The 8967-nt window shown below is 36.4% G+C and overlaps 1 protein-coding gene across 1 annotated transcript; it reads right to left on the bottom strand.

The window, feature by feature from the left end:
* Positions 1–244: 244 nt before the first annotated feature.
* On the bottom strand, positions 245–7892 carry LOC136824711 (uncharacterized). The gene is made up of 14 exons (XM_067080695.1): positions 7650–7892; positions 4240–4599; positions 3823–4111; positions 3522–3655; positions 3098–3395; positions 2326–2937; positions 2069–2182; positions 1774–1866; positions 1547–1660; positions 1289–1384; positions 1046–1165; positions 866–931; positions 648–725; positions 245–503 (listed from the first exon to the last, which is right to left on the bottom strand). The coding sequence occupies exons 1-14, from the start codon at positions 7719–7721 to the stop codon at positions 448–450; spliced, it is 2502 nt and encodes an 833-aa protein (XP_066936796.1). The 5' UTR covers positions 7722–7892; the 3' UTR covers positions 245–447.
* Between the last annotated feature and the right edge of the window lie 1075 nt (positions 7893–8967).

The following is an 8967-nucleotide window of genomic DNA, read 5'->3' as shown; positions in this document are numbered from 1 at the left end:
CACCCAAAAAAGAAAACGAATGCAAGAAGATTTTTTGTACCATCCTCAACTCATTGAAAGTTGAATTAAATCTTTTCATGTTTTCATTTCGTAACTTTTTCTAGCACGAACTTAACCTAAATTAAATTATAAACTACAAGTTCTAGACCTCCGCGAACACAACCCGTAGACGTTATATTGAAGACAAGTAGAAACAAAATTCAAAGTGAAATGCATTCTAAAACGCAACAACTTCTTCCCCACTGAAAATCCACAAAACGCAATTGTACTCAAAGATTCTGTTAGAAATCTCCCCGAAACTGAAATAAAATGTAAAATTAAATCGAATGGAGTTTTAAAATTGAAAAAGTTAAAAATTAGATACAAAACAATGAACAATTAAATTGATCCAAACGCAACGGGTAATTGAGCGATGCCACGACGTGCTCATCTTTTATTTCTTGTCGTTTACAACGTTTCAGCAGAGTTGCAAAGGTCTTCGTAAATCGACTGACGTTGACGATCTGAACAAAGTAAAGAGCAAAATTAGTTCTTCTTAAATTTCTCAAATTCAATTATAAAAATTAACAAAGGCAATCAGACATTTCAAACTTGTTGGTTTGATTCTTTGGAAATTCAAAAAATAAATCAAATTCATAATAACTAACCTGGCGTAGACAGTTGCAGCAAAGGCGTTGCTGGGTTGATTTTTGTTAGTGGACAGTTCGTTGTTGATGACGTTTTTGCTAGAAAAATTAAATCAGAAAAAAAGAGGTCAATATCTCTAATTTTCATTCACCACAAGTAAATTACTTGCAAAAAAGATGCCTCAAATTCAATGAACCTTCTAAAGATAAACACCATTTAAAAGAATAATCCCACTTACCAGGTGTTAACATTTGGAACATATTGTTGACTTGATTCGTCACGATAGATGTGATGGATCTCCTTTCTAAGAAAAAAAGTGAAAAGTGCTTAGTAATTAGAGCAACATGCTGGATTGGCAGTAAAACGAGGAGAAAACGTTATCGAATCCCATTTGATTAATTTGGAATAAACTGCTTACCAATATCAGAAGACAGGTGGTTGTTTTTCGATTTCTCTGGTAATGTTGCCATCCTTGTAATTTTTGGCGTTTTTACGTCAGAAAAGTTATCTTCACTTCGACGCTTATGATTATGAGGTTCTGGGAAGAAAAAAGATAGACATTGTTTACACTGGAGGATTGGGAGTATCCAAAAATTATGATATCAATCAGGGAGGGAAAAGGAAAAATTTAATCGCTAAGACTATGTATAAGTATACGTACCAACTACTTGGGTTTCATCTGAGTTTTCATCATCACTTGAAACGATCTGCATTCTTGATTTGTTTCGCTTTGACTTTTCGAAATGGATATCTGGGGCTGGAAAGAAGTAAACGTCATATTTTACATGTGAAGATTATCAATAGAATAGAGAGGAAACGTATAATTTACAGTACACAATTTTGTTTTCCATAAGTGCTCGAGCGTTTAAAAAAATTAAAATATGCAAGGAGTAAGGGGATACTAAATGAAATATCTTACAATCGGTGTCCACGTCTTCGTCAGTACCAAATTTGGCTCTCAATTCGGCCACTATTCGTTCCTTATCTCGAGCTTTGAAACAATCATAATCTTCATCACACGAGAAGAAGTCATCTAAAAGTGTCAAGCAAAAAGCCATCAAATGAGGAAAATCCAAATTGAAAACAGATCAGCCCATTTGAAAAATCAGCATACCTCAGGTAAAATAAGAAAGAAAAACTGCTTACCTGCGGTAAAAGAAGTGTAGCTAGTAGTTGGAACTGGCGTCGATTCGGCAAGCAAGTTGCTTGGAGAACTGGTGAACTTGAGAACATCTTGATCTTGAAAAAAAGCAAAACGAAGAAATTTAAATTAATCTGACTATAGAGCTTTCGACCACGATTCAACTTTTATGTTCCATTCATGTGCAAGTACAAAGCAGAATTGTTGGCGCCTGAACTACATTAACCTAAAAGTTTTCTTTGGCTTATTATCCTAATTGAAAACGAAGGAAAGTAGAGAAATGAGACAACCAAGACTTACAATTTAACAAAGAAGCAGGGCTTGCTGTTGGTGTAAAAGGCGTGACCGGAGTCCTGATTGGACTAAAAGCAATGACGTCAATGACGGATGATGGGCTTTGAGCTTCTTCTTGACCTTCAAATTAAACCGCATACGATTATTAAAGAGAAATGATGATTTCTTGAGAAAACCAAACGAGAACCAGAATAACAAAATTTTCCTCTACTATACATAATATCTAAGACCAGATAAAAAAAAAACAATGGCATTCTACTCACTTGTTTCAACAATAGGGTTGATATCACCATCGCAAAGGTCAATCCCCGTTAATTCGTTCTGCTTAAAGTTTACAATTTTCTGCGATTCTTCTTCTTCTTCAACATCAATTGGTAGACGAGCGTTGGCATCTTCACTGGTTGGTAGCTCATAAAATAATTCTTCTTCAGTGAGGAGGTGACGATGAGCGTTGATCATGTCCGTCATCCACATCAGACACTCAAAGGCGTTTTTCAAGATCCACGCCGGTGCAGCTGCTTGTTTGTTGACTAACTTTTTCGTTTGAAAATCAGCCAACCTGCATCGCATGGCATCTTCGTCATCCCCAAAGTGAGGCATCTTTTGACAAGTGATGTAAATGCCAGCATTCATTTTGGTCATTCTTGGCTTCTCATGTTTCACTGCCTGTGAGAAGTAGCCACCTTGGAGGATCGTTTTCATCTGGTCGGGCGCCATGGTTTCGTAGACCCATTCATCAATGAAGAGCAGTTCGGTTCGCTCCGTGATCATGCTTGCTCCAAAATTTTTCTCCTTGCTTAGCACAGCGATCTTTGACGGATGTATCAACCCAAACAAAACATTACCCCATGATGTTTTCCCAGAGTTGTTGTCACCTAACGAAAGAACATGACAAGATTAAAGACTCATGATGATACATGATGATATTAGGTCACGGGTCATACTTTTATTTCTGTTGATATAAGGCCATATAATCATCCAAGTCACAATTATCGAAGGGTATGAGGAAAAAAATGATAGAAGATAATTACGTACCAACAGTTGTTAATCTTGGTACTTTGTGGGGGAACTGGTGACATAACATACACTGGTACATTCTGTTCAGGAACTGCACCTTCTCTCTCAGCTCAGGGAAGCTGTTGTTTACGGATTCAGCAAAGAAACCACCGTCACATACGGTTCCTCTTCTGAAATTGCTGTAAGTTCTGGGGCTAACTTTCCCAAAGTCCTCAGCAGTGAAAGGGCACTCTACAAATTGCCGTGAAGAGAGTTTGAAGAACCAGCCTTCAGCGATCTCGATGTAGTCGTAATCAAACTCAATGACAGGAAGTACCTGGAAACAGAGAGAAAAGGTTTTTTGAGCTTGTACTTTTTAGTATACCTTATTCAAATTAAATTTAGGTACGAACATTTTTTATTAAAAGAAATTTCAAATTGCAGAATAGACGTAATGGTTTACCTGGATATGTTTTGAGGACATAAAAGATTCCAAATTTTTCTTGTCTCTCATGATGAATTCACCTCGCTCTTGATTGTTGCACATTTGGTGAACGTATGCCTCGACACTCTTGTAAAATTTAAATGCGTACGTTGCTACAAAAGGAACAAAATAAATAAGGGAGTTAGAAATGACATCCAAGAATTGTGAAAATGAAGACAAAAGCTGTTTTAGAAAAAGTCTTTTCGTAAACAAAAGTTTGGTAAGTTACAATTTCAGTTCATAGCTGCATTCAAGATAAGGATAATGAAGTTTAATCTACCTTCTTTAACTTTTCTGTAGACGCTCCCATCATGGATGCGATGATCCAGCTTCACCATCAACTCTTTAACCCAGCTCATGGTTCTTCCAAACTGGGTTTCGCGATCTTCTTCTATTGGCTCATCAGTTACGTCGTGTCCTCGTAAACTAAGATTGTGCTGGAACTTCTTTCTTGTCAGCATCTTAGAAGCCATTTCTATTGGTTTATCAATGCGAGCTTGGCAGGACGTCAAATGAACAAATTCATAGTTCTGTGGTACCATCTCTTTAATCATGTTGTTTTTGTGGTCCTGAAGAACAAAATAGTATTTCAATTTATTAAATTTTCCAAAGAAAGTGATAGCCCGTCGAGATTCAAAAGCTGCACCAACTATCATATTCAAAACTGAAACACTTTAACGTAAATAAATACTATTACCTTGACAGCTTGCTTTAATTTGGCGAAAATCAACTCATTCTTTTCCATTGCGTTCTTGCTTCTTGTTTTTAATTTGTTAACGTCAAGCTCCAAGTCTTCTTGATCATACATCAGCTGGAATACTTTTTCTTCTGTTATTTGTCTCGATTGATGAGCCACAATAAAGTACGCAACACCACAATTGTACCCATCAGCTTTCACTTTTGTGCATGTCGCCGTGCCACAAGAGATAAAGAATTTCACTCCATTCAGACTTTTCAATGCTTGGTCTAGTTTTGTTTGAATTTTCTTAATGTCAACATTCATGCCTGGTGTTGGGTGCAATGCTCTGCATACGATTACCTGGTCGGTATCAGAAATCTATAAAGCAACAGAACATGACAAGGAAAAAATTGGCATTTTTATAGGTCATTACACAGACTAGAAAATAAAAAAAATATAGAACCCCGGTATCATTCTCTATAGGTCATAACACAGACTACATTAATTGAGTTATCAGTGTCTAGATACAAAGGGTGTGGCAAAAACCTAGGAACAACTCAGACTTAGCCTTACTTTCCCAGAAATTACAGTTGTGTTGAAGTATTTATAAGCTATTCACATAATTGGTTATTCAAAACAATAGAGATGACGCGTTCTTTAGAAAGACATGATAAAAGTCTTTTTGTTTGAATAGTTAACGACCAATCGAATGACAAAAATTCTTCTAAAATGTTCATCTTGACCCAAAAATTAAATCCTCAAGGTTTTAAAAGAACGAAGTATCTTACTAATGAAAAATTCTAAGTCCGAAAGGTCATTACACAGACTAGTAAAAAAATATAATACCCCTGTCTCATTTTCATAGGTCATTCCACAGACTATAATCGATTGAGTTTTATCTAGAAATCCTACGGCTTTACGGCGTACTGGCATTTTCAAGCAAAAAAGACGGCTTATATGGCTGATTAGCACATGGCTTATCAGCCAGGTACGGCTCAGCTCAAATCTCAAGATAAAAAGGGCGTGGCAGGACCTAGGAACAACTCAGACTACACCCTACTTTCCCAGAAATTAAGTCTTTAAAAGGTTATAAGAGAACGAAATATCATACTATGGAAAAATTCTAAGTCCGAAAGGTCATTACACAGACTAGTAAAAAAATATAATACCCCTGTCTCATTTTCATAGGTCATTCCACAGACTATAATCGATTGAGTTTTATCTAGAAAACCTACGGCTTTACGGCCTACTGGCATTTTCAAGCAAAAAAGACGGCTTATATGGCTGATTAGCACATGGCTTATCAGCCATGAACGGCTCAGCTCAAATCTCAAGATAAAAAGGGTGTGGTAGGACCTAGGAACAACTCAGACTACACCCTACTTTCCCAGAAATTAAGTCTTTAAAAGGTTAAAAAAGAACGAAATATCATACTATGGAAAAATTCTAAGTCCGAAAGGTCATTACACAGACTAGTAAAAAAATATAATACCCCTGTCTCATTTTCATAGGTCATTACACAGACTATAATCGATTGAGTTTTATCTAGAAATCCTACGGCTTTACGGCGTACTGGCATTTTCAAGCAAAAAAGACGGCTTATATGGCTGATTAGCACATGGCTTATCAGCCAGGTACGGCTCAGCTCAAATCTCAAGATAAAAAGGGCGTGGCAGGACCTAGGAACAACTCAGACTACACCCTACTTTCCCAGAAATTAAGTCTTTAAAAGGTTATAAGAGAACGAAATATCATACTAATGAAAAATTCTAAGTCCGAAAGGTCATTACACAGACTAGTAAAAAAATATAATACCCCTGTCTCATTTTCATAGGTCATTCCACAGACTATAATCGATTGAGTTTTATCTAGAAAACCTACGGCTTTACGGCCTACTGGCATTTTCAAGCAAAAAAGACGGCTTATATGGCTGATTAGCACATGGCTTATCAGCCATGAACGGCTCAGCTCAAATCTCAAGATAAAAAGGGTGTGGTAGGACCTAGAAACAACTCAGACTACACCCTACTTTCCCAGAAGTTAAGTCTTTAAAAGGTTATAAGAGAACGAAATATCATACTATGGAAAAATTCTAAGTCCGAAAGGTCATTACACAGACTAGTAAAAAAATATAATACCCCTGTCTCATTTTCATAGGTCATTACACAGACTATAATCGATTGAGTTTTATCTAGAAATCCTACGGCTTTACGGCGTACTGGCATTTTCAAGCAAAAAAGACGGCTTATATGGCTGATTAGCACATGGCTTATCAGCCAGGTACGGCTCAGCTCAAATCTCAAGATAAAAAGGGCGTGGCAGGACCTAGGAACAACTCAGACTACACCCTACTTTCCCAGAAATTAAGTCTTTAAAAGGTTATAAGAGAACGAAATATCATACTATGGATAAATTCTAAGTCCGAAAGGTCATTACACAGACTAGTAAAAAAATATAATACCCCTGTCTCATTTTCATAGGTCATTACACAGACTATAATCGATTGAGTTTTATCTAGAAATCCTACGGCTTTACGGCCTACTGGCATTTTCAAGCAAAAAAGACGGCTTATATGGCTGATTAGCACATGGCTTATCAGCCATGAACGGCTCAGCTCAAATCTCAAGATAAAAAGGGTGTGGTAGGACCTAGGAACAACTCAGACTACACCCTACTTTCCCAGAAATTAAGTCTTTAAAAGGTTATAAGAGAACGAAATATCATACTATGGAAAAATTCTAAGTCCGAAAGGTCATTACACAGACTAGTAAAAAAATATAATACCCCTGTGTCATTTTCATAGGTCATTACACAGACTATAATCGATTGAGTTTTATCTAGAAATCCTACGGCTTTACGGCCTACTGGCATTTTCAAGCAAAAAAGACGGCTTATATGGCTGATTAGCACATGGCTTATCAGCCATGAACGGCTCAGCTCAAATCTCAAGATAAAAAGGGTGTGGTAGGACCTAGGAACAACTCAGACTACACCCTACTTTCCCAGAAGTTAAGTCCCTAAAAGGCTGTACTTTAAAAAAATTTGAAAGATCTTGTTTTAAAAGAGACTAAAAAGCAATCAATTTTCCAAAAATTTAGAGCACATATTTTTAGACTGCGGAGAGCATTGGTTAGGTTGTAAAATTTAAATAAAGTTTTTTGCCGAACTATAAGCTTATGGAGGATGGATACATTCTTGGAAATCGTTTTATCAGAAGCTCTTTTTTGAATTTTAAGTCATAAAGTTTCAAAATAAGATTTTTAATTTTTTTTCTTCAAAACTTTCGGCGTGAAGTGTTTTTAAGACGGTTTCCAAAAACTACCCGGATTCAAATATCTAGCATTAGTTTGTTTGAGAAAAAAGTATCCTCGCTTCTTTCAAGCAAAATAATCCCATGCCACGTGAAAAAAAAGAAAAGATATTCTTACCAATGGCAGGATTGTTCGTCGGAGGGCATTGGCCACCGTCTGGTTATCAAGTTGTTTTCGAGGTTGCATCATCAAATCAATTAAAAAAATTCCAATTAAATCAATTACGAATACCGCGATCAGATGTTTAAAAAAATTATCACGTTTACGAAACTTTCAACGATCTCTCTCTGTTTTCTTCTGCGCTCACAATTCTGTCTTTTATCAGATTGTTAAGCCGTATGAGGAACCGTATTTTCATCTACGGTTCATACCATCTTTTTAAAACAATATTATCTTTGTTGTAAACATACTATCTTCGTTTAAAAAATACTACAATCAAGGACAAAATACTTGGCAAATTCACCGGGGTGTTTTGAAACCACAATCCGCCATAATCGATTTGTAAGTGCTCTAAAGTAGGTTCGAAGGGTAGAGTTTTAACTCTGAGTTTTAACGCTAGACGTAAGACTTAGGACCTTTTGGATCTGAGGATCCAAAAGTTCAAAAATGGTCCAGTAGGGCTTGAAATATAGCCTAGAAACCAATAAATCCCTCCCAGATCGAAATAATCGATGAAATCAAGTTGAGGGCCTAAAATTGACATTCTCGCTCGAACTTCAATTTTCGAAAAATGGTAAATTAGCCAAAAGTGCAAATATATTATGGCACGGATTGTATCTTTTAAAAAAATACTATCTTTTTAAAAAATACTAGCCGGTACCCGGCGTCGCACGCCGGTTAAACTGTAGCTGAACGCACTAAAAGTCCTTTGGATGTTGAAGCTGGCTTAAAAAGTGATCAAATAAAAAAAGAAATCTCCACAACGTTTAACTCTTTAACCTTCCCCGGTTGTCTTATCTTTTAACCATATTTGGATCATGTACTGCCGGGTGCATGTCACTAGTCCGACACTTTCTAGTCCGACAGTAAAATAGTCCGAATCTATAAAATAAATTTAAAATTTGGAAGTCTTTTTTTCCGACGTCACTTTTGTCCGAAAACGAAAGATTTTAAAGTGTCGAATGTTGAATAAGGGTTTTTCACTGAGATAATATTAATAAAAGTTCATTTTGGCGGAATTTTGACATAATTAGAAATAAAAGAACAGTCAGGGTTGTAAATCACTAAAGAAGGGTCGTAAAAACAGCTAAATCCAATTTCTTGACTCTTGAAAGCCTAATTCTAACAAGCTTCCCAAAATTTAAGAAAAGTCGGGTTTAGGGGCCTAACCTCAAAATCGGAACTTTGGATTTTTATAAAAGATGTGCCTCCTCTTCCGCGATTCATATTAAGTTTTTTATATGTTTTTTTTTGACTCGTTGTCGGACAAAATTGT

The sequence above is a fragment of the Clytia hemisphaerica genome, unplaced genomic scaffold, assembly GCF_902728285.1.
Source record: "Clytia hemisphaerica strain Z4C2 unplaced genomic scaffold, Clytia hemisphaerica genome assembly, whole genome shotgun sequence".
Lineage (NCBI taxonomy): Eukaryota > Metazoa > Cnidaria > Hydrozoa > Leptothecata > Clytiidae > Clytia > Clytia hemisphaerica.
Note: the sequence above shows the minus strand (reverse complement) of the source record. Positions and strands in the feature narration are given on the sequence as shown.

What these genes read in the sequence shown, in the direction of transcription:
- LOC136824711 (XM_067080695.1), bottom strand. Translation starts at nt 7,721, where the DNA reads ATGATGCAACCTCGAAAACAACTTGATAACCAGACGGTGGCCAATGCC. An exon ending in TGTCCTCAAAACATATCCAG is followed by an intron (nt 3,396 to 3,521) that starts GTAAACCATTAC and finishes CTCTGTTTCCAG; the next exon opens with GTACTTCCTGTCATTGAGTT. An exon ending in CAACCCTATTGTTGAAACAA is followed by an intron (nt 2,183 to 2,325) that starts GTGAGTAGAATG and finishes TTTAATTTGAAG; the next exon opens with GTCAAGAAGAAGCTCAAAGC.